The sequence below is a fragment of the Urocampus carinirostris genome, chromosome 4 (genome assembly GCF_059441175.1).
Source record: "Urocampus carinirostris isolate Australia breed hairy pipefish chromosome 4, RoL_Ucar_1.0, whole genome shotgun sequence".
Lineage (NCBI taxonomy): Eukaryota > Metazoa > Chordata > Actinopteri > Syngnathiformes > Syngnathidae > Urocampus > Urocampus carinirostris.
The window spans coordinates 35,711,994-35,736,837 of record NC_142352.1 but is presented as its reverse complement, the minus strand read 5'-3'; the positions used below and the strand labels follow the sequence as shown (position 1 = coordinate 35,736,837).

General features: G+C 39.3%; 2 protein-coding genes across 3 annotated transcripts in view; one reads left to right on the top strand and one right to left on the bottom strand.

Moving 5' to 3' along the window:
• Nucleotides 1-69: 69 nt before the first annotated feature.
• Nucleotides 70-10,594, bottom strand: cyp2r1 (cytochrome P450, family 2, subfamily R, polypeptide 1). The gene is made up of 5 exons (XM_088334371.1): nucleotides 10,247-10,594; nucleotides 7,983-8,124; nucleotides 3,625-4,248; nucleotides 1,571-1,900; nucleotides 70-591 (listed from the first exon to the last, which is right to left on the bottom strand). Exons 1-5 carry the CDS (start codon nucleotides 10,484-10,486, stop codon nucleotides 383-385), a joined length of 1,545 nt encoding a protein of 514 aa, XP_088190497.1. The 5' UTR covers nucleotides 10,487-10,594; the 3' UTR covers nucleotides 70-382.
• The window catches only part of calca (calcitonin/calcitonin-related polypeptide, alpha), a 27,085-nt gene continuing 12,498 nt past the window's right edge, over nucleotides 10,258-24,844 (top strand). For both annotated transcript variants that reach the window (XM_088334372.1, XM_088334373.1), the window contains exons 1-2: nucleotides 10,258-10,641; nucleotides 10,762-10,868. The gene's annotated coding sequence lies outside the window, so the exon portion shown is untranslated. The remainder of the gene's footprint in view (nucleotides 10,642-10,761; nucleotides 10,869-24,844) is intronic.

Below are 24,844 nucleotides of genomic sequence, written 5' to 3'. Positions count from 1 at the left end.
AGTCTGTCCAGATGATGTAAAGCCGGCCCATGTCCAGCCAGTGCGTGCCGAGTGCCAAACATTCTCGGTCCCGAATGGCGTTCGCCTGACCTGACGCTGCCCTGAGAAGGAAGGGCTGTGAACTAGCACCTGTGTACTTAGTATCAATCATTGACACACACCTAACACGTCCCCGGATCGCCAAGGTTCAGAGACATTCCGTGTTCCGCGCTACGCAGAACTCGATCGATAACGCATGTCTGTCTCGGAAAGTCTGCTTTGTGAGCTTTGTGCAAATCGCGTATTGCCCAATTAGATGATTGTGTGGAAGGCCACACCAAAACGCACCGCTTCAATCCCGGGCGGTGCCGAGTCGGTCCATATACGAAAATCTGATCAAGTTTTACGCCTGTTTGTGATAAGGAGTGTCTTTATGATGCCTGCGGACGGCGCAGATGGAGTAAGGCTTGGGTTGCAAGGTCATGCCCAGTTTGGGTGTGACCGTGGGAACGCTTCCTGGCGGAAACTGAAGGTGAAACCTCTGGAGCAATGTGGTAAAAAAGAGAAACATTTCCATCCTGGCCAACTGTTCACCGAGACAGTGACGCCTCCCTGCAAGGAGAAAACAATATAAAAAGATAAATAATTATTTATGTTTCACTGGGGAAAACAGATAAATGTGTTTTGGAGTCATTTGAGCACTTGCCAAGAACACCTGGAAAAGGTCTATATCATACTTTTCCATAACTTTACCCTCTGCCTTGCAAAAAAACAAAAGCATCTACAAATACTTTTCCTATTGTGAAGTATTATTCTTATTATTTTATGAAATCGATTTTCGTAAACTCGTTTGTAAGTGAAATAAGAAAAACTGTGTGGAACTATCAACTTTATCTGATACAAAAAAAATAAATTCAATTTTAGGAAAACTTTATCAAATGTTCAGCCATTTCAATTTTCTGATCAATTGGTTTTTGTACCTACCTACCTTCGCACCTGTCTACCTACCTTCATACTTGTATACCTACCTACCTACCTAGCTTCGTTCCTTCCTACCTTGGTATCTACCTACCTACCTTCGTACCGACGTTCCTACATACCCACCTATGTATCTACCTACCTTCTTGAGTACCAACCTAGCTACTTACATAGCTTCGTACCTACCTACCGACTTGCATACCTTTGTACCTACCTACCTTTGTACCTACCTACGTACCTTTGTACGTACCTATCTTTTTACTTTTCTACCTACCTACCATCGTACCTGCCTACCTGCTTACCCTGGTACCTACTTACCTATCTGCCTTTGTACCTACCTACTTACCTACCTTTGTACCTACCTCCCTTCGTAACTATCTAGACATATACCTTTGTACGAACCCACCTATCTACCTACCAACCTGTCTATATGTCTAACTCCCTCCATCTCTCCTTCTCTCCATATCTCTAGCACTTTCCTTGTGCGCTGAGTATGTACGGGCACTGTGAAATTGCGCACATACCCAGCCTAGATGTTGCTTATAAGTTTTGACCATGATGCTCCATCTTGGAATTTCAATTTGTGAAAATTAGTTCAAAAGAGTCGACTCACCTAGCGAGAAAGGAAGGAAGGCTTCACGCCTCACAAAATTCCCATTTGTGTCCAAGAACCTCTGTGGCGAAAAAACGCCCGGATCTGTCCAGTACTTTTCATCAAAGTGAACCGAATACAGATTGGTGATGACCATGGTGCCTTTGGGGATGGTGTAACCGTTGACGTGCGCCTCCTGCGATGTGGCTCGGAAAATCCCAAGAGGTACGATGTTGCAGAAACGAAGGACCTCATGCAGGACTGCTTCCACAAAGGGCATCTTCTGTTTGTCCTCATAAGAGGGCGCTCGCCCGTTTACCAGCACGCTATCAATCTCTCTGTGCACTCGCTCTGTGCAAAGCAAAAATGACAGACACACATATAATTATCTAAAGGTGCAGGAATCCCTAGCTACTTCGTGCTTCAGGTATTGCTGGTTCACTGCTTTGTGGATTTTAAGTTGAATTGAATATTATTGTCATTGATATCAACGTATCATGCATTGTGTTCTGATCAGACGGCACACAGCAAATGCTATCACAAGTGCAGGTTGGGTGAGCTTGACTGTGTGCACGAATGTAATAGGCTGGTGTAGGCTGTCAGTCAACAAGTCAACGTGTCCACCAAAACAAAGGGCGAAAGCTAGTATTTAGCAGTTGTTACATTGAAAAGAAATTAATCAATTAAATTGGACTCTGACAAAAGTCGGAGGAGCGCTCACGAAACAGTGATGACCAGCGGGTGACTGAGTCAGCGTCGGGAGAGAAGACAATAGCGAGGCTGCAAGTATGGCCTAGTGCTACGACTAATCCATGTAACAACCCTCACAGGCTACCATTGTGATGTCTGTATTTCATCAACGCCAGATTAATTACCCATGATGACCTGGTGTTACAACTCTTGGGAAACCGCTACATTCGTGACAGTATTTTAATCATCACGGATACCTTGCTTAAATTTAATCCGTGAGGCTAGCATGTAGCTAGCCAGCAGCTTTCTTAATCGATTTCTTACTCTGAAAGGAGAAACCCTATAATTGTGTTGTACTTTTGTATCATGGCAAGACAGACTATTGGTCCAAATGCTATTCTGTCTTTCGTGTTTTTATCTATAGAACTGCATTTGTTATTTTGTTCCAGTTATATACTCTCAGTTCGTAAATACGTCATCTTGAGGTTAGTCTAGCCATTGGGGTTTTTATGAAAGCGCAAAGCTACTTTGTGGATTTTCAATTTTTGGGGGTTCTGGTCCCCATTAACCACAATAACAGAGGATGTTACTGTATTATGTTTTTAAAAAGGTTATAAGGGTGTATCAGATCCTAAGAAGACAAACTTTCAGTTGTAAATGTTAGTAACATTTTGCAACTAACAAACAAATGCTGCGCTGTTTTTAGAGGGGATTACGCTACTTTACAACAAAACTAGGTTGATTTATTTTGATTCAGCAGACAATAAGTGCAAAGTTATTCGAGAAATTTGCTGTAGAGGCTTCAGACTGAGAAAAGTCGTTTTCATAGACAATATTAATTAAATATTAATAATTTTTTAACAACAACACTGGTGTCAGATATTTGGTAGGTTTAGCTCACAATTATGAACGGTATTACTAGATATGGTTAAGTATCGCTACCATATGTTGGTATCCATCCTCATGCAGGTCTATTTTTGGGTATCGGTACTTAAAGCATCCTCTGGTGGTTGTATTACAATCAAGAAGTTGAATTGAGAAGAATAGCACCCTAATTTCATGCAATTTTATGAAATAAATATGTTGGGTAATTAATTTATTGAATTTTGTCTTTTTGTGTAACTTTATCCGAACCTATTAATGACCTGTAATCAAACTTTTGTTGCATTTGGCATACAGTTGATCAGGTTAACTACTCAAGTATTGTACATCATATCAGATCAATTTGAAAAAAAAATGGTGTCGAACATACCTTATTTTTACTATTTGTTTGATCAAAATCCTGACGCAACGTGCTGAAATCCTCAAATCATTGAGTGTTCGCTTTGGCTCTTGAGCACCCAATTTGGGTTACTTAGTTTTGACCAAGCACTATGCTCGCTGACCTTGTATGTTAGGGTAGAGGGCCATGTAGAGCATGGCCCATCGCAGGGTGTTGGTGGTGGTCTCTGTGCCAGCGATGATCAGCTCTCCCACCGAGTAGATGAGGTTTTCGTAGGAGAAAGACGAACCGGGGTTCTGCTCCAGCTCGTCCAAGTAGGCGTCAACGTAGTGGCGGGGCATCCGTGGCACCCTGCCTTGGGAAAAGCTCTCCACCACCTGCAGCAGGAAGTCGTAGACCTCGGCCGCGTTGCGGAACAGCTTCTGGTGCTTGCCGAAGGGCAGATACTCGATGCAAGGGAAAGCGTTGTAGAGGAAGGCCCAGCTGCTGACCGCCAGCTCCACGTTCTCGCTAAAGATCTCGATCATGCGCTGGAAGTTGCCGTCATCGTAGGTGAAGCGCTGACCGAAGATGATCAGGTTGGTGATGTTGGACACTGCGTTGGTCACCAAGTGCTTGGGGTTGAAGGCTTTTCCTTTGTGCTCGTCGATAGCGTCCACGAAGAACATGCACTCCTCTGAGATCTTCCGCTCAAAGAGCCTCTGACTGCTGCCAAAGTACCGAAAGGAGTTGCACGCCAGTTTGCGGTGCTCGATCCAGCTTTTGCCGTATTTACAGTTGAGGAGACCTTTGGAAGAACCATCACTTTAGTTGAACTCTTTACTTGGAGAGTCAATCAGTTTCAGTTATTGCTTTCGTTAAGTTATTTGTGCTTCTGGGAATTACAAATAAAAAAAGGGACGTCTGCTGGCTGCATTATATTGGTATCATCATTGTTGGGAGATTTATAATAGCATTGTTATTTTTGTTGGTATTAAGCAGGGGTGGGGAAATGCAGCCCGTCAGGCTTTTTAACCCGTCCCACCGAACACAAATACTGATAATACAGTATAATCACAATACATCCATTCATCAATTTCCTGCTCTGCTTATCCTCACTATTGTCGCAGAGGTGCTGAAGCCCATCCCAGCCATCTTCTGGCAGTGGGCAGGGGACCCCCTGAACTTGTTGCCAGCCAGTCACAGGGCACACAGACACACAATCTCAGAGGAATGCAGAGTTTCGGGAGGAAACCCACGCAGGCATGGGGAGAACACTAAGACTCTGCAAGGGGAGGCAGTAGATAAACTTGAGCCCTGGACCTCTGCACCATCGGGTTGAAGCACTAAACACTCATCTGCCATGCTGCCTATGATTACATATAATATTAGATAAAGTACGAATAATAAAAATGTGTATTGGTGCCACTCTTGTTCCCAGTGTCCCTTTATTTTTCCTCATGTACAGCTGAGGTATTGGATTCGAGACTATGTATCAGCAGAAACAAAGAAACCAATCAATCTTTTTTTTTCGCGGACCAGCCCATCGAAAAAATTTTGAACCCAATGGAGCCAGCAACTCACAATGTTTGCCCATCCCTAGTTTAAACTCTTAAAGAATTCCAATTTCATTAAAAAAATAGTGCAGCAGCGCGTATCAAAACAGCATATTGTTGGCATCTCTAAAAAGAACCCCAAAATTATTTGGAATGCAACAAAATGATAATTTGGGGTCAAAATCAAAAATAAATAACGCTTGGCCGAAATACCGAAACAGCAACTCCCAAATAAACTACCACCTCCCTTGAAAAAAGGAATATTAATAATCATTTAAAGCATTTTTTTGTGGCTGAGCAGCACGGCAGCGCAGTGGTTAGCGCGTGTGAGGCACAGTTCTGAGGTCATGAGATCGAACCTCGTGTGTGGAGTTTGCATGTTCTCCCTGTGCTTGTGTGGGTTTCCTCCGGGCATTCCGGTTTCCTCCCACGTTCCAAAAACATGCATGTCAGGTTAATTGGCCGGTCCAAATTGTCCCTAGGTGTGAATGAGCGAGCGAATTGTCTGTCCCTGTGTGCCCTGCGACTGGCTGGCAACCAGTTCAGGGTGTCCCCTGCCCATTGCCCGAAGATGGCTGGGATGGGCTCCAGCACCCCCGCAACCCTACTGAGGACTAGCGGTGCAGATAATGGATGGATGGATTTAGGGCTGACTTGCTTTAAATGGCCTACGATAAAATGCTGGTAGACTGGCTTTTTACTAGCTGCTGATTTTAAATAGTTGTATTAAATTCACATAAAAAGGCATTTAAGTGCTTTTTAAAAGAAATCCTGTGTAAAAATGAAGTAAAACTGCTTAGAAATTTAAAATGCAAATAATGAAAGAATGTTTTCTCTACTTAAGTACTTAAGTACTAAAAAATACGTTAATGTTACATGCTTGGGAACAACTCATGCAAACTGATCATTACTAACAACAATTTAGTATTTTTACCTTTATGCTAACAGGTAACCGTAAATGTCAAAGACAGATTGGTAAAATGTTGTAGTAGCCACAAAACTATAAAATAGATAGTATTACTCCAAGACAGGGGCTCTCAGGCTTTTTCAAATGGCCCAAATGAAAATGGTCAATATTTAATGATGGTATATATAATAGTAATCAAAAGTACTACTTTCCCCAAAAAATGGGGGTGTCAATTGTGTCTACAACTAAAATACAACTACAGAAATACTACAAAATAACTAATAAACTAAAGATCAAACTTAGCGCTTAAAAACACGGACCTAAAATATGATTTTGCTTTCAATCTGAAAAGTAAAAAATACCATAGAAATACTACTACAGTAATACTAAAATACAAACATACTCCTACAGAAATATTACAAGATAAATACTACAAAACTAATAGTAATACTACAAAAATACAACAAAAATACTTCTACAGAAATACAAAAAATACCATTACAGTAATAATATAATACAAACATACTTGTATATGATCATTATGACAGACATAATACATCTATAATACTACAGAAATATTATGACAGAAATACTATAAAAAATAAACTTCAGTAATGCTACAAATATAATACAAACATACTAATATCGCTATACTACCAAAAAAAACTACATTCATTTTACAATTATACTAAATAAATACTTTACAAAACCTGACTCTAGAAATGTTACAATGTACGAAAAAAAAGTAAAACTACAGTAATACTTCAAAACTAAATATAAAATAAGTGCTTAAAACCTAAGACCTAAAATGCTTAAGACCTTAAATATTATTAAGGCTGTTTGCAAGCATTTTAAAAGCATTTTGATGAAACTAATCTACTTAAAAACAAATATAAAGAAATTTAACATGTAGATGTCTTCATGAATATTCATTCATGAATATAAAAACTGTCTGTCTCTGTGTGCCCTGCGATTGGCTGGCAACCAGTTCAGGGTGTCCCCTGCCCACTGTCCGAAAATGGCTGGGATGGGTTCCAGAACCCCCGCGACCCTACTGAGGATAAGCGGTGCAGATAATAGATGGATGGATGGATGAATATAAAAACTGGCTAGGTGTCCAGGATTGGCCCCATGGCTAAATTGTTTAATTCAATGCGTCTGGCGACTCTAAATAGTTCCATACCCCGGCAAAGCAGCCGGAACCTAGTGGTCAGATAATAAACACTGTCCCTTTAAAGAAAAATGTTGCAGTTTGGTCACTCTGAGTCTCCATAGTTTGTATTCTTACTTGTGCTTTGTGATACTAGTCTTCAGTGGCAATACATAATACAGCGACATCTAGTGGTCAAATCATACACTTTGTCCCTTTAATGCTAAACCTTCTTAATTTTTATTGGATCTAAAATGCTTCACTTCAGTAGCTTTGCCTTTAATATAATAAAATCCATATATCATATATTCTCCGCTGTATCTGCATACAAGTGTAAACAAACGTTACCAGTATTTTCTCTGGTGTGAAAATGCGAGTGTCAGCTCACATTTGAAGGGCATTATCACCATCTGGTGTTAAGAAGTGTCATTGACCCTCAGATTTTTTATTTTTATTTATTTACCAGCATTTACCAAGGGACAGGCTCAAGACTCACTGAAAATGGGTCCGCAACCCACATTTGGGTCTCGACCAACTAGTTAACAAAAAACTGCTGAAAAGCATGCAGTACAATGTGTATGTGTGCCTATTACTGCAAGCTGGTTGCAACAGCCCATACATTGCCTTATCCAAGCTATGTGTGTACTAGGCTGCTCTTTGGTGGTCAAGGCAAACACATTAGCTAAGCTGCAAATGCCCATTTCTGTAATGCACAAATTGTTTAATTCGTTTTAATTAGCAATACAAAAGATTTAACTGTTAATTTCAAGTGCCAGGGTTGTAATACTGCTAATACCACTAATCACCATCGCACTGTGAGTGATCGAAAGGGGCACAGCAAAAATCCTCATCTCTCTCTGCTGCTCTATAAATAACATTGAATCGATTTTTTTTGGCAGCGGAAATCTGCAGAGTCCCTGTTTTCTTACCACCCATTTTGGTCATTTTTTTGAAGAGGGGCAAAGATGGTCGATCAGCAAAGACCTCGCTCTGGTGGTAGAGGCATTCCCTGACGCAGTCATAGCCGTTCAGCACCACCGTCAAGATGCCGCCCAGGTCCAGACTGAAAATCTGAAAAGCACACAAGACCACGTGAACCTTTGCACAGACGGTCATGGCTGAGTCACCTGGCTGTGAAGCAGTGTTGGGAGCAGTGGCGGGCCGTGCATTTCACACCTAGGCTTCCAGTGATAGCCTTTAGTGATGTGTCGTCTGCGAATGAACCAGCTCTATGAAACGGCTCCTGGAAGTGAACAACAGGAACCGGCTTCCCACCGGTCAAGAGCCGGTTCCCTTCGAGACACTTTTTTCTATCTTGTTATTGTTTACCATGCATGTTTTTTCAGGAATTCCATGTTGTTGACTTTAAATCTGTTGATATTAGATCGTGATGCGATCGTGATCATTCTGCCAAGAGCGACCAATTTATCTGTCTGGCAGTGTTGTGTTCAGACTCTGAGTTTCCAGGGTCTTGGTAGCTCATCCAGTTCGGAAATTATATTCCCAGACTCTTTCACCCAATTTATTTACTAACCAGTTTTTCAGCATGTCGAGGTACATCTCACCATCAACTGTTTCTCTTTCAACGAGGGATGGTATGTGGACAGCTCTCTTCTACATTGCATAAAACACGGTCACCTTTGAGGAATTTCGCTGATGCTCAAGAAGTTCATGTGGGTTCTCCATATTCTATTTTAGAGTGTTAAAGTTACTAAGTTTACCATTAACGTGTAAAGTCATCTCATGGCTAAAAATAATCCAGTTGTCAAATCCATCATTTTCCATCTTCTGTTGCATTGCAATACGAAAGTCACGACGAGCTGTTTTATCAGTGTCCTTCAACTGTTGGACTAATTGTACCTTGTAAGTTGTCATGATCAGTCTTCTTCTTAAGACATGCAAAATTGTTGTTGTAGAACTTTAAAATTCACTACTAGCCCTACAAAGCAATTGCTGTGATTAGCTTTAAATTTTCCCAACTATTCATAGTTAAGGAGAAATGGGGACTTCAAATGTGCCCAAGACCCTTGGAACATCCTGTACCAAACTAGATAAAGTATTACTATTAAACATTGAAACGTTTCTTAAGTTTTTGAAATGTCTTGAACAGGTCTCCCTTTGGGTAAATAATACATTTTATCTTACAAGTTTCAAAGTTACCAGTGGTCACATTTTCTCAAGGAAGCTTCAAAAGCCACGCTGATAAATAATACATTTTATCTTACAAGTTTCAAAGTTACCAGTGGTCACATTTTCTCAAGAAAGCTTCAAAAGCCACGCTGATAAAATAGAGACAAATAATTATACTTACGCTGGAGGGAATACGGGGGTGGGGGATTCACTCAATGACGTAAGTGAAAGGACCAAAAAGATTAAAGATGCGTAATAACACAAATACTTTACTGTTTTTGTTTGTGGCGTCATAAATCAACTTCATTGATTTACATTCACTTTCTGGAAATAGTTTGAATTTGGGATTTTACAAAAGCAGAAAAAAGGAAATGGCAAGAAAAAGAAGAAAATTACTAGGAGGGAAAAAGATACAATAGAAGAGGAAAAGAAAATAGAGGTAAAAAGGAAAACAGATGGGAAAAGGACAAAAAAAAACAAGGTTTTGAAGGGGGCCCTTTAATCGGTGTATTTCCAATAATAATGTATCGTTATGCACAAAATGAATGAATTATTATAGACTTATTTTCACTTAATTGTATTAGCATTTATTTTTAAACTTTGAACTCATTTAAAATGTGAACCTTTTATACAATGCGACTTCAAAATCAAAGAACTGAAAAACACAACAAAATGTCAATTACAAATATTGACTTTCCAGTGGAACAATAAAGCAACTTTGGAATAATGAGTAAACTTTACATTTTCATATTTAAAACGGATAATTGTTAAACACGTTATCCCTGGAGAAACATGAGAAACAGATCGAAATATTTACAGACGTACTAAAATGATAAAATAAAAAAATAATTAACAGTTTTCATACCCAAAAAAATTAAAGTCATCAACACGGAATCCATCAAATCAATACAATGCATATTGACCAATCACAAGTGAGGAAAAAAGCATCTAGAAAGGAACCGGCTCTTGATTGGCTGGGAGCCGGCTCCTGACATCCACCGCAAGAGCCGGCTCATCAAGCTTTTTCGTTCGCGAACGACACACCCCTCCAAACTCTCCGTACCTGTCCGTGAACTTCACTCTGCTTTTTGAGGAAGACGTGCGGCTCGGTGACCAGAGACATGATGTTCCCGATTATAGGGATGGGAGAAGGTCCTGGAGGGAAGCCCGGGGGTCTCCTCTGCTTGACGAGTTGACGGAGCAGCAGCAGGACGAGGAGGACCAAACTGACGCCGCACGCCACCGGCAGAAGCTGCCAGGCGCGCAACATGTGCGCCAGAGACGCAGACTGCATCGAGAACATTCTTTTTGTCGCCCGGCGGCCGAGAGTTTTGGGCTGCACCGCGCTCGCCGCCTTCTGCTCTTGCTCGCTCCAGGAGAACAAAATATATCATCTTGCACACTTTGCATCCCCCCCGCCTTCTCAGCCAAGATTGGCCAGAAAGTCAGCCGTGCATGGTTGGTGAACTTTGTTCTACCCTTCATTGATCAATACGCCAAACTCTTTTTTTCCCCTTTTTTGAATAAGCTCACGTTGCATTGATTCCAAGTAATGGTAGAAAGAATTGTGTCTTTCAGGTACCACATGTGTCAAACTCAAGGTCCGGGGACCAAATGTGGCCCGATTCTGTCACATTTTGCAGGTGGACCCAGAAGAGAGGCAGGTGTGCTCAAAGAGATGGATGGTATTTAATAACAAAAGGAAATACAAGTAACAAACAAAAAGTGGTCACAAAACTAGGGTTAAGTAATACTGTGAATTTGAGTATTCATCCTATCCAAGTAAATATGTGGTATAGTATCGATCGATACCGTTCTGGTACAAAACTATTAGCTCGGAAATGTACCATAATTTCACGACCATAGGGCACACATAGCTGGTTCTATTTCTGTATTCAATACATACACAGTGCGCGGGTGCCCTCTGCTGCCACCACCTTACTACAAAACAGACAAGCGTATTCAAACATATAGTGGGAGCAAAACTGTTTTTGGTTGTGGTTTATTTAAGTATTGATTACAACGTAAAACACACAGATAAAAACTTGTCGGAGTTTTTTTCTTTAATTTCCTCCACTTGCAAACCATCAATTCATCAATCTTCAGTTTTCCCGAGGCTGCTTGGTTTTTATGTTCCCCCGCGTAGCGTAGAAATTAATACACTATCAAAACACAATCAATATGTTGGGGAACAAATCGGTTCAGCCTCCGGTACCACATAACTCTCCAATTGCTAGATATGCTGTGGCGTCAGCATCCACGAGTACTTACGCAAACAATGGATGCATTGCATGTGATGTCAAGTCCTCTTCTCCCTGCGGGGCATTGTGGCGTTCACACAGGAAATCGCACACAAGTTGTATTTAGTTGGAAATGTGAGCAATGTCAACCAAATATATTGTGGGTTTTATGTATGACTCAACCAATACTTGAACCTGTGACTCCGCAGTTCAGGGGTGGGCGCCCAACCCTAATGCCACCGACCTGGTCTACGTCTGCTGCTTTATATCACACAAACGGTGCACTGCATGATATATTTTTAGGAAAATCCAAGACTTTTATGTGCGCCTTATGGCCGTGAAATTACGGTAATTATCGTTGAATATTCGAACCTTCCCCTAACGGGTCTAACAATCCTGCTTTTGGGGGTTATCAACTTAAACACCCCCCAAAATTATAGCATTTTTAAAATGCTCTTTTCCTTTGTAAAGGGCAATTCTAGATAAAGAATTACAAAAGAGTAAAACAAAACAATGCAACGCAGCGTGACCATGTAAAAAGCTAAAAAGTTATTGACAGGTTTGCAACCCTCAAGGAAAGGCGACAATGCTTGATTTGTAAAGTCTAGGGTGGAAATAAAAAGTTGGGAATAAAATGCTTTATTGTCTTAACAATTCAATGCTTCTTCTGTACTGTATGTGTATGTGTGTATTGTGCTTTATTACAAATATATGAGTAATGACTGGGCAGTAATATTGTATTTATTAACTACAAACTAATGTGATGTTCACTAATGGGTAGCGATACTCCTGAACAGTTTTGAATGATTCTAAATCATGTTAAGTAAAACGAAGAATAAAGAAAATAAGCAGACACTCTAGGTCAGGGGTTTGGAACCTAATGGCTCACGATCCATATATGGCTCTTTTCATGACTATGTATGGCTCAGGGACAAAAAAAGTTTCCATGTTATTTCATGTAATGCGTGATTAAAGCCTATTGTAGTGCACGCAAACAACGAAACAGCGTTGAATTGGTACTGTCCAGTATATATAGGGCACATTTTTAACTACAGTTAACCTGGTTTCGGCTGCGGGTCCCTTATATCGAAGCTCATTAAATAATCAATGGCCATTGTCGATACATCTTATGATGAAAATCCACAGAAAAAACTGTAAATACGTCAAAACGCTAGCAGACTGCTCACAATAATTTGATTAGTTGAGCTGAATGTTTGAGGTGAGATAGTCATAGAGGGCACGCACTCTCTCCTGTCTCCTGTCCTGGACCATCTGCGCCGAAAGGAAATACGTCAGGATTCTTAATTGCAGAATTTTGTGACATTTTTACAAAAGCATATATTCATCATTATTTATGACAGAAACGACAGTCAAAATGAGCCTTAACATTCTTAAGTACCGTAAAATTTGGACGATAAGCCGCAACTTTTTTTCCTAACTTTTTAACTCTGCTGCTTATGCAATGATGCAGCCAATGTATAAACGCAGTAAAGGTAAGAGTGAGGCAGGTGGAATATGTGGGTCAAGGGGGTTGAAGTTAAATGTAACTTTACTCTTTGTGCATGAATAAAATTAGCATGGAGCAGTCCTCATGGAAAAAGTGTCAATCGAAATGCGAGCACTAACTACCTTGTTGAGAGTCATTTTACGAGTGTTTATTTGTAAACAAAAATAATGTGGCGAAACAAATGGATTACAAGATGCAACGTCCGACAAAGCAGAAATGTTTAAGGCAGATTTTTATTCATCTGTCGGCATCATCATATGTTTGGGACGCAATGGTGAGTTACCCCGGCTTTATAGTTTTCGGGTATCTCGTTTCAGACTGATCCTGATGTTTTGCTGATGAGTATATCTTGAAATGGTCATCATATCTTGAAATCCAAGAGTTTAAGCTTTCCATTGATGTGTGACACATTTCAAAGACTGGTGTGTCACAGACCAGGAACAGAGACGGGACCCAAAAGCGTTCGTTTTACCCAGTCTTTATTAAGAAAGAGAGCAGTGCTTGCATCTATGATCCGATGATCGGCGGTCACGGATAGCAGATGGCAGGAGTTGGACTTCCGTGTCGAGAGAGGGTAGTTGTTGACAGCGAGAAAACAGGTCTATGGCCAGGACGGGGGAACAAAACAGCAACGAGTAGGGAAAAGAGGTCGGCAACAGGAAACAGGGCAAAACAGGTCAATGGCCGGGACGGAGGAGCAAAAACAGAAACGGGTCCAGAAAAGGTCAGCAACAGGTATCAGGCAGAAAAACAGGGCAGGAGAATGTTGGGGAGTACAAAAGCTTGCCTAGCTGAGAGCATAGGTTCGCAGACGGTCTGACGGCTTCCTTTCGGAAGAGTCCAACAGCCAATCAGGTCCAGTGGCTTTTGGCACCAACGGGGCAGCTGCAGGTGCCCCGAATCAGTAATCATGACATGGTGACATTGTACAGACACGTTTTTGTTTATCAAAAGTCCAGCAGCCAATCGGCGTGCAATTTTAAGGGGTTAAGGTTTCGTATATTATTAAAGCTCTTTTGTTTGTACCATCTTTCTTAGTAAATACCTCATGTTTCAATGTGGGAACATGCGGCTTATAGTCAGTGGCTTATGTATGTACAAAAAGATTTTTCCTTTAAAAATGTACTGGGTGCTGGTTACAATCAGGTGCGCGCTATAGTCTGAATTTTACGCTAACTGCAGGAAGGAAAAATTCTTAAATGGTGTATTGACATGGGACACAGGCTCTGGCATTAGTATATTTTTCATAGATCTGATCAAATCATTAAATGTAACACAGTGAAATAATATTTGATGTGGTTTCTGACCTCCCCCCAAAAAATCCAAATATTTTGCTTTTATGGCTCTTTGAGTGAAAAGAGTTCCCGACCCCTGCACTAGTGCTCAGCACCCCCAAAGTTCTGAACCTAAAACCGCCCGTGGTTCCCCCTTGAGACAATTTATATTTCTGATTAAAAAAAGCACAAAGATTTTAGGCACAAAAATGTTTCATCTATTATTAAATAACTACGATTAAAACTTCCATCCATCCATCAATTTTCTGTGCCGCTTATCCTCATCAGGGTCGCGAGTTGCTGGAGCCATCCCAGTGGGCAGGGGGACAACCTGAACTGGTTGCCAGCCAGTCGCAGGCAATTCAAACTTAAACATGATAAGAACTAAATAAAAGTATTTCTTTTAAAACTGTTTCAGAAAAATAGCTAAGATGTACTTTAGGTGATGAAAATACAAATGTAAAAATTACATCTATACTTTCCGTTGCACAATATTTTGAAAAAAAAAAAAGTCAGGAAGTATAAATAAAGAAATAAAATGTAAAAACCTTTAAAAGTATACAAAGTAAAATACATTTACTACATGACAGTACGAGGGTTTTGGTTTCCCGCCTGTTAGAGAGATGTAACTGTTAGGTTTAGATATAAGAAGTTTCCACCTGCACTTGGATGTATGGATGTTGCAATGCAAGGAGTCCAAGGAGCAGTGTTCATTGTGTTTGAAGCCATCTGTACAGCACTCCTGGTAAAAGGAAAAGTGTTGAGGATGGAAGTGGACACTGACGACTAAGTTTCAGTCATCAGTCAACATACTTCCCAAAAGTTGTGGAGCTCAAAAGCTGCGCATGATATAAAATACGGCTGAAGTCTATACGGGTGAGTCCATTCCTCTTGTTGGGGAAATAGATGTGAATACTGACTCCTAAAGCAACACTGCTCGTAGTAAAAGGGAAGGTGCCTAATTTGTTAGGTCAGGATAAGTCAACGAGATCACAATGGCAGAGAATTTTTTTAAGGAGGAACCTGGAACCCACGAGGGCACAATGGTTAAACTGTGTATAGACCCCAACGAGCAGCCGTGGTTTTTCAAACCACGCACAGTCCCATTTGTCATGAGAGCTAAGGTGGAAGCCGAATTAGAAAGGCTGAAGCAGGCGCAGGTGATTGAATCTGTTAAATCTCTCAACTAGGCTGCTCAAATTGTGCCGGTGGTCAAAGAAAATGGTCAAGTTGCTATGTGGAGACTACAAATCGACAATAAATCAGCCCTCAGAGCTTGACACCTACCCCTTACCTTGGGTGGAGGACCTTTTAACATGCTAGCAGGAGGCAAAACATTCACAAAGCTAGATATGTGTGATGCATACCAGCAGCTGTTATTGGATGTCAAAACAATATGTCACAATCAACACACACAAAGGTTTTTGCAAGTATAACAAACCGCCTGGTGTTTGGTGTTGCATCCTGTCCAGACATTTTCCAGCGTACCATGGACTCAGGGACATCCCCTATGTTGCAGACTACCATGATGTAATTTTGATCACAGGGAAACAGTAGAGCACCTGCAGAACAGTGACCATGTTCTAAAGAGGATTTCAGAGGTGGGACTGCATCTGAAGCGCCTCAATTGCGTTTTTCAAGCTCCAAGTGTCTCATCCCAAGGCCACCGGATTTCAGCTCAGGGCCTATCACCTGTGGAAGAGAAAGTGAGGGCGACAAAAGAAACTCCAAATCCAAAGAATGTGGCGGAGCTCCCGTCGTTAATGGGCTTAGTTAACTGCTACGGGAAGAACTTAACAGACCACTCTCCTGTACTCGCCCCACTCGTACAAGCTCATACACAAAGACAGTTCATGGAAGTGGCAGCAGAGTCAGAAGGAAGCCTTTCAGCATGTAAAGAGACACCCAGAGAGACTGCTGGTGCACTTTGACCCAGACAAGGAAGTTATCCTGTCTTGTGACACATCCATCCCTTTATGGTGTGGAGGCAATGCTTTCTCACAAAATGGAAGAAAGAAACGAAAAGCCCATCCGCTCCATATCACGTACCTTCACTGCAACAGAAAAAGGTTACTCACAGTTAGAAAAAGAAGAGCTAGCCACTACTTGTTTGGTCGCCCATTTACCAACTTTAAAGATCATAAGCCCCTAATGGGATTTTTCAGTGAGTTAAAGGGTATACCTCCAATGGCTTCAGCAAGGATTCAACACTGTGCGTTAACCTTATCACCATTCCAGTACCATATTGAGTAAATGGCAGGGAGTAAAAACACATATGCTGACAATTTTAGCCACCTACCTCTCCCTGACACAACAAGCCACACCGCCATGCCCCCGGAGACTGTTTTTCTTATGAACAAATTGCCAAATGCTCCAGTGACAGCAAAACAAATTAAAATATAGACTGAGCGAGACCCAGTATAATCACGACTAAAGAGATGGCTGTTGCAAGGTTGGCCTAAAAATATGAAGGAAGAGAAGTTCAAGCCTTTATGTCAAGCGGAGGCTGGGGTTGAGTGTACTGGATGGTTGCATTCTATCGGGTTCCAGAATGATCGTTCCGCCTCCAAGTCGACGCAGGTGATGAAGGAGCTACATAGTGCCCACCCTGGGGTGTCGCACAAAGCCTCGCCAGATCATTCCTGTGGTGGCCAGGAATGGACTGCACCTTGGTAGGAAAAATAAAGGCATGTGCAGTATGTCAAAGTAACCAGAAGCTGCCAGCACTAGCGCCTCTTCACCAATGGCATTGGCCAGGACATCCATGGTCCAGGCTTCACCCGGACTTTTCTGGTCCCTTTATTGGTCGGATGTTCTTGTTGCTACTGGTTGTACATCCCCAGTGGTTAGAAGCCCACATCATGTAAAATATCACTGCTACAGTTACCAGAGACAATGCAAAGCATATTTGCAACACATGGACTTCCAGACATGATTGTTACATACACTGTGCCCACATTTACGGGAGAGGTTTTCAAGGAGTTTCTGGAAAAGAACAAGATCCTCTAGAGGGAATAGGTTGCCACCAAAGGACAGTGTGAACATTGGAATACATTGTGCCAGTGCCAGTCACGCTGAAAAGTCACATGAGGGACTGTCAGAAAATACAAATGCGACACCTGAAAAACTCTTTAAGCAGGCTACTCGACCTGCCTTTGTCCCTAGTTCTGCAGACACTACTCAAGAGCTAAGGAGATCAGAGTCAAAGCAAGCCTCCTGATAGAGTGACATTTTGAAGTGTTTCTGGTTGTTGTAAAAAAGGTAATGCATTCAAATTGATTATGTATACTATAGTCAGTTGACCGCAGTGTTAAAGAAAAAGATTTGTGTCTGTTTTGTGTCCCGATATGTTTACACCCAGAGGAGCAGAAGTGTTGAATACATGCTGCGCCAGGTTAGAGTGTAGAGTGAATGTGGTTCACCTATACAATAATGGTTACACTTTAGTTCGAAAGAGCTGGAGAGGAAGAAAAAGAAAGAAATAGATAGGGAGAAAGTGATAGAAGGAGAAAGATAGAGACAGTGAGATAAGGGGGGTAGAGACAGTGAGATGGAGAGAGAGGAAGAGAGAGAGAGATAGAAGAGATGGAAAAGTTGTTAGAGACAAAGAGATACAGATAAAGAGAGAAAGATAGAAAGAGATAAGGTGAAAGAGATGGAGATGGAGAGAGGGGAAAGTATATAAAAAGGCAGAGATAGTGTGCGAGATATATACTGTAAAATGTGAGCAAGAAAAGGCAATTAAGAGAAAGAGATGGAAAAGTGATATCGAAAAAGAGATGTAGAGAAAGAGACAGGGAGAAATAAGTGAAGAGAAAAAGCTAAAGAGAAAGAGATAGAGAAAGTGAGGGAGAGATTTATAAAAATATATAGAGTGATAGTGAGAATAGAGAATGAGAAAAAGGATGAGAAAGCAACAAAGAGATTAGAGAGAAAGACATAGAGAAAATAGCGTGAGATGATTAGAGATCAAGAATAAGAAATGACAGTTGGATATATATATATATATATATATATATATATATATATATATATATATATATATATATATATATATATATATATATATATATATATATATATATATATATATAAACTACACAGTAGATGAATAGTGATGGAAAAAATAGATATAAGAAAATAGAGATAGATAGAAAACAAGAGAGCGAAAAAGAGTAGTGATAGATATACCTGTACAGAGAAATACAGAGGGATGGAGATCGAAACAGAGATACAGAGAAATGAGGGGAGAGAGAAAGAAGGCGCCACAGAAAGAGAAAGAGAGATGTATTGGCCTCTGCTCTCAATTGGTGGTGTTCTTTTTTATTTGTTTGTAGTTCTTCAATGTCATATGCAAAATGAGAACGTTTCGGCATTTCTGAATTGAAATATAATGAAAAATAATATTAGCTGGACATCGTGCAGTGTTTTATGATATTAACTCTCGTATTGCTCCTTCAGCAAACAACTTTGGCCTATCAAGTAAGAAGCTGCTGATGGTTTCAATGCAAGCGAGCAGTTTAGGTCAGGCATGACGACATTTTTAGGTCAAAGGTTGAGGTATGCACCACATTCCAAAATCTTAAAGCTTGCCGACCTAAACTGTCAGTCCGTCTGTTCTTTTTTGGTGCAAAAATGATATACATATGTTTGGGGGCTGGGCATAAGTAGGTCGGTAGGTAGGTTGTGAGTTTATTGATCTCCAAGGAAATTCTTGTTGGACTTTTGGGTTTTCGTTCTCTCTCTCTCTCTCTCTCGCGCTCCGTTTTTAAATATCCAATCTATACTTGTAAAGCACGCCTTCGGTTTGGCTTATCCCCGATTACTCAATGCTCATTATTAGCAAAGCTGTTTATCCAGCTGTTTCTTCCCGCTGAGGCAGCTGGCAGGATTTAGTTGGACTCACATGGCCTCCTGCAGCCCTGTGCCAATGACTCAGCTTTGTTTAGGCCACCTAATGAGGACTTTCTTGCAAATCATGTGCTTGCTTCCTGCCAGATCCCTTAACTGGAAAATAGCAAGCCGCCAAGCATCAAACACATCTGTCAAGTGTAATCAAATAAACGTGTGCTGAGCGTAAGCATGATCTTGTCATGCACGCATGTGTGGCAAAAAGACGCAGGTTGGTGACAGTAAGCAATATTTTGTATCATGCAAATACAAATGTATGTAAGTAAAATCATCAAGGTTATGGGGTCCGAGTCAATGGATGGAATTTTAAGTTGCGCACACTAGCAATCGACATCGCAAACAAAACTTTCAAGCTTCTTTTACACATGAAACTAGATTTCAAGACAAACCTACCGTAATATCTGAACTCCATATTGACCAGTGCATGGACTCCATTTTAACATGAGCGTGAATGGGAAGGCCAGTTATGAAAAAAGCCACACCCATACTTGAGAAGGTTTGCAAAGACATTTGCAACCATCTCAGTTCTTTGTTTCCCTGCCAAGATTGAATGAATGAATGAATGAATAAATGAATGAATGAATGAATAAATGAAAACTTTTATTTCGAACATAAAAATAAAAACTGGACAAAAACAATGAGTCAACAACTGAATAATGTCACATAACATGTTCGAAAAGGGGTAGTCAGAAGCAGATGCTTATTCTTCCTACCCCTTTATCTTCCCTATTAAATACATTTTTAAATAGCTCCTCTTGTGTCCGATACAACAAAATCTCATGGATATACTTATTACATAGGTCAGATATCAATAATTATAATAGTTACAATAATCACATATTTTATACACTAATCTTCGCAATACCCATCCCTCAACGTCATAATGCGCATAACGTCACTGCGGCACAGGTGATGATAAAAATAAAAATAAACACAATACTTATAATAACAGGTTTGATATAATAATAGCAACAATAACAACAAGTTAACCATAGTTTGAAATGCAGTATTTCCAATCTCTCTCATATCCCATTTTCTTCATCCCTGTATTTCCCCAGTAATGCTTTTTTGTATTTAAATTTGAACACATGGATAGTTGGACTTTTTTTGTTCTCATTTTGCAAATTATTCCAAAGTCTGACTCCACACACAGACACACACATACTTTTCCTGGTGGTTCTCACCTTTGGGACTTTGAATTCACCACAGCCCCTCAAGTTATAATTTCCCTCTTTCCGAGTGAATAATTTTTGTATGTTTTCTGGCACTATGTTTTTGTTGACCTTAAATAACAGTTGTGAAGTGAAAAATTGTATTAATTCATCCAATTTTAATAATTTGGACTGCATGAATAAAATATTGGTATGATCCCGATATCCTACCCTGTGTATGGTTCTTATTGCACGTTTTTGAGGGATAAAAAGGGGCTGTAGTGAACTTTTGTAATTATTGCCTCAGACTTCTGCACAATATGTTAAATATGGCAGAACGAGAGAACAATCTAATAAATACAATGCATTATAATTTAAAAGAAATTTGGCTTTATAATTATTAAAATGCTTTTAGATACCTTAGTTTGTATGTGTTTGATGTGTGTTTTCCAACTTAATTTATTGTCTATTATGACCCCTAAAAACTTAATTTCTGATACAATGTCTATTGCGACACCATCCATTTCTACTTCTAAATCTTGATTTGCCTTACGATTACCAAAGAATATTACTTTGGTTTTATTTAAATTTAAAGATAATTTATTTATATCCATCCATACTTTTAGGTTAATTAGTTCACGATTAATACAGGTTACCAAATCAATATAGTTATCATTTGAATAGAAAATGTTAGTGTCGTATGCAAATATTACTATTTTCAATAGTTTTGAAACATTAAAAATATCGTTAATATATAAATTAAATAACTTTGGTCCCAGGATAGAACCCTGTGGTACTCCACAACAGATGTCCAAATATTCAGATGAAAACTCTCCCATTTTTACATATTGCTTCCTCCCCGTCAAATAACTTTTAATCCATTGCAAAGCCACACCCGTGATGCCATATCTTTCCAGTTTTTTTAATAGTATATTATGATTAATGGTATCAAATGCTTTTTTTAAGTCAATAAATATCCCACTGCGTATCTCTTCTTTTCTATACTATGGGTGATTTCTTCTACTGCATCAATAATTGCCATTGTTGCTGATCTGTTTGCTCTAAAACCATATTGACTTTCATTAATCAATTTATATTTATCTACAAATTGTTCTAGTCTATTATTGTAAAGTCTCTCTTATTTTAGAGAACTGAGGAAGCAGAGATACCGGTCTATAGTTTGTAAAAATGTGCCTGTTTCCATTTTTGTATATTGGTATAACTTTTGCTATTTTCATTTGATTTGGAAATTTGCCTGTTAGAAGTGATAGATTACAGATGTAGGTCAATGGTTTCACAATGCTATTTATAATTTGCTTAACTAGTACCATATCGATGTCAAAACAATCCATAGATGTTTTGTTTTTACAGTTGTTGACCACGTCCAAGATTTCTGATTCCGTAACCCCAGATAAAAACATGGTCTTGGAGTTACTTTTTATCAGTGACTTAATTTTTTTACCACTGCACTCTGGGATATTTGCAGGGAGCTCTGGTCCAACATTTACAAAATAACTATTGAAATTTTCCACAACTTGATTTAAATTATAATTTTCACTGTTCTTATCAATAAAATAGTTTGGATATGCATTGCTTACATTCTTTCCTTTTATTATACTATGTAATACATCCCAAATACCTTTGATATTACTTTTGTTATGATGTAATAAATTGGTATAGTATAATTTCTTGCTTGCTCTTAATATTCCTGTCAATTTGTTTTTTTACGTTTTATATCGGGATTCGGCTTCCTCAGTTCTTAGTTTAATACATTTTCTATATAAGGTGTTTTTTTTCTTACAAGCATTATGTAAACCCTTAGTTATCCATGGATAGTTTACAGATTTATTCTTAATATTAGTTTGTCTCATTGGGCAATTTTTGTTATACTTGTTGGTGAATATTTCCAAAAATATGTCAAACGCACGATCCACATCATCTGTACCATATATAGCATTCCAGTTTTGTTGAACTAAGTCATCATAGAGTGATATAATAGTCTCTTCAGTTCTAACTCGTTTGTAAACATAATCCTTAATTGATTCTTGTCTAGTAACCTTTTCATCATACACTGTAAATACTGGTAGGTGATCAGAAATATCACAAACCAGTAATCCGCTGACGTTTGTAAATTCCATATTATTTGTAAATATATTGTCAATGAGTGTTGCACTGTGTGAAGTGAATCTACTAGGCCTTAATATAGTTGGGTACAAACTCATACTGTACATCATATTAATATAGTCATCAATGTTTTTATGTTTGTTTGGATTCATTAGATCGATGTTGAATTCTCCACAAATGAATAGTGTTTTGGCGCTTATTGTTGAATATGTTTTTCAGCCCAGTTTGTGAAGGTTTCCAGATTTGAGCCTGGTGATCTATATATACAACTGACTATAATATTTTTCCTTTTTTCATTTATAATTTCTATTGTAATACATTCAAGTAAATCGTCAATGACAAATGACATGTTTTGTAATATTTTCGATTTTAATCTTTTGTGCACATATGTAGCTACTCCACCTCCTATTTTGTTTGTTCTATTTACATAGTTCAAATTATAGTTGTTTTAATTCCTTTGTCCATCTATACATTTATCCATCCATCCGTTTATTTATCCATCCATTCATGCAACCATGTATGTGTCCATCATCCATCCAGGAATATATTTCATCCATACATCCAATCCATCAATCAATCCATCCATCCATTTATCCATCCATCCATCCATCCATCCATCCATCCATCCATCCATTTGTTTGTCCGAAGTTCAAAATTAAAAGTGTTTATTGACATATGCACAGAAAAGAGCCACGATTCCCTGCACAATGAAATTCTTACTTTGCTGTCCACTCAGCGTAATAAAACTAAGAAACTATATACATGTTACGGACGCTCCTCTACTTACGACCATTCGACTTGCGCAAAACGGTAGACACAAATATTTTTTCTGAGATGTCGAAAAATATCCACACATTGCTGTAAGTTAGATTTTGTATTGTGTTCACCTTTTTCCGAGTTCAGGACAGTAAGTTATTGCTTCTTTCCGCCGCAACTGGCGTGTGGTGGTGTTGTGAGAGGTCACCCAGCGCATCTCCCAAATGTAAGGTAAACCTCACATTATTTATCTTTGTTGAGAATATTATTTTATGAAATGTTTATTTTTTAGTACAAAACAATACAAGCCTTAAAAATACTTATATGAACATTAAACATACAAAATATAGCACTGAAGTAACTTACGAACAAATTCAACTGACGAACAATTGTCCGGAACCTAACTTGTTCGTAGGTCGGGCAGCGTCTGAGTACATAAAAGAATATTACGAATATTAAAAAGATAAAAATACAAGATAAACTCAGGATGAGTTAAGGCAACAATCCATCCATCCATCCATCCATCCATCCATCCATCCATCCATCCATCCATCCATCCATCCATCATTATTATGTTGAACACTGACAGTTATTTTGTCAGAAAGGGTCATACCACTTGTGCAAACATAGAGTTTTAGTTGTTGTTTTTTTTCTCCTTTTCCAAACGATTTTCCCATTTGTACAGGTTAGTTAAAATGTGTGTTTTTTGACACATCCCAACGATCTGGAATTTGAGCAAGGATGTGTACACTTTTTAGAACGTAGCAGCACATTTTAAAAATTAAGTTAAAATTTTGATTTTTTTCTCTTTTAGAATGTCACCCATTTATTGTTTTTAACGTAAATTGAACGGAAAACAATAAAATAGTTTAAAATTGGGAGTTTTCTTTCTCTAAATATTTATTTAAAGGATTTCAGTCAAACTGAGCTGTTACTACAGTGGAATCGAGATCTCGTACGCTTTGGAAATTGCATTTTTCTCTAATGGGTTTTCCTGCACATAACAAAATTAAAACATTGATGACAATTAGCAAGGCACAGTTCCTGTTTGCCTCCTCCGTGCGGCAAATTCGTAGTGTTCCAATGAGAGCCGATCTTACACATTGCAATTTTACATAATTATTTGCCATCTGGACGACCGGAAAAATGTAATTGTTCCCATTCACAAGACTTCCAGAACTTCCCTCTAGAGCACCTGCGAGTCTTATGCAAAAACATCAGTAGTTACTGTAATTGTTCATATTAAATTGATAGTTTTAAAGTGAAATCCATATTTTGATAGGGAATCAATCACATTCCAGTTTTACAATTCAGCTCTCTAAACCTCTGCTATTCCAATAACCACCAGTTTCATGTTTCTTTAAAGCTTGAATAGGTATTATTCTTATGATTTTGGTCAGGAGGTAATTCAGGTCCGGTTTCCTCCCACGTTCCAAAAACATGCATTTCAGGTGAATTGGCCGGTCCAAATTGTCCCTAGGTGTGAATGAGCGAATGAGTTGTCTGTCCCTGTGTGCCCTGCGATTGGCTGGCAACCAGTTCAGGGTGTCCCCTGCCCACTGCCCGGAGATGGCTGGGATGGGCTCCAGCCCCCCCCGCGACCCTAATGAGGATAAGCGGTGTAGCTGATGAGATAAGATGAGATGAACATTTGTCAATAGTTTTGCTGTAACATTAAATATCATTATACATATTTTC

Bases quoted from the DNA above. Each gene is read 5' to 3' on its own strand.
- cyp2r1 (XM_088334371.1), bottom strand. From the start codon at position 10,486: ATGTTCTCGATGCAGTCTGCGTCTCTGGCGCACATGTTGCGCGCCTGG. The intron at 8,125-10,246 runs GTACGGAGAGTT...TGTGCTTTTCAG, and splicing joins AGAGTGAAGTTCACGGACAG to ATTTTCAGTCTGGACCTGGG. The intron at 592-1,570 runs GTGAGTCGACTC...TTCTCCTTGCAG, and splicing joins CTTCCTTCCTTTCTCGCTAG to GGAGGCGTCACTGTCTCGGT.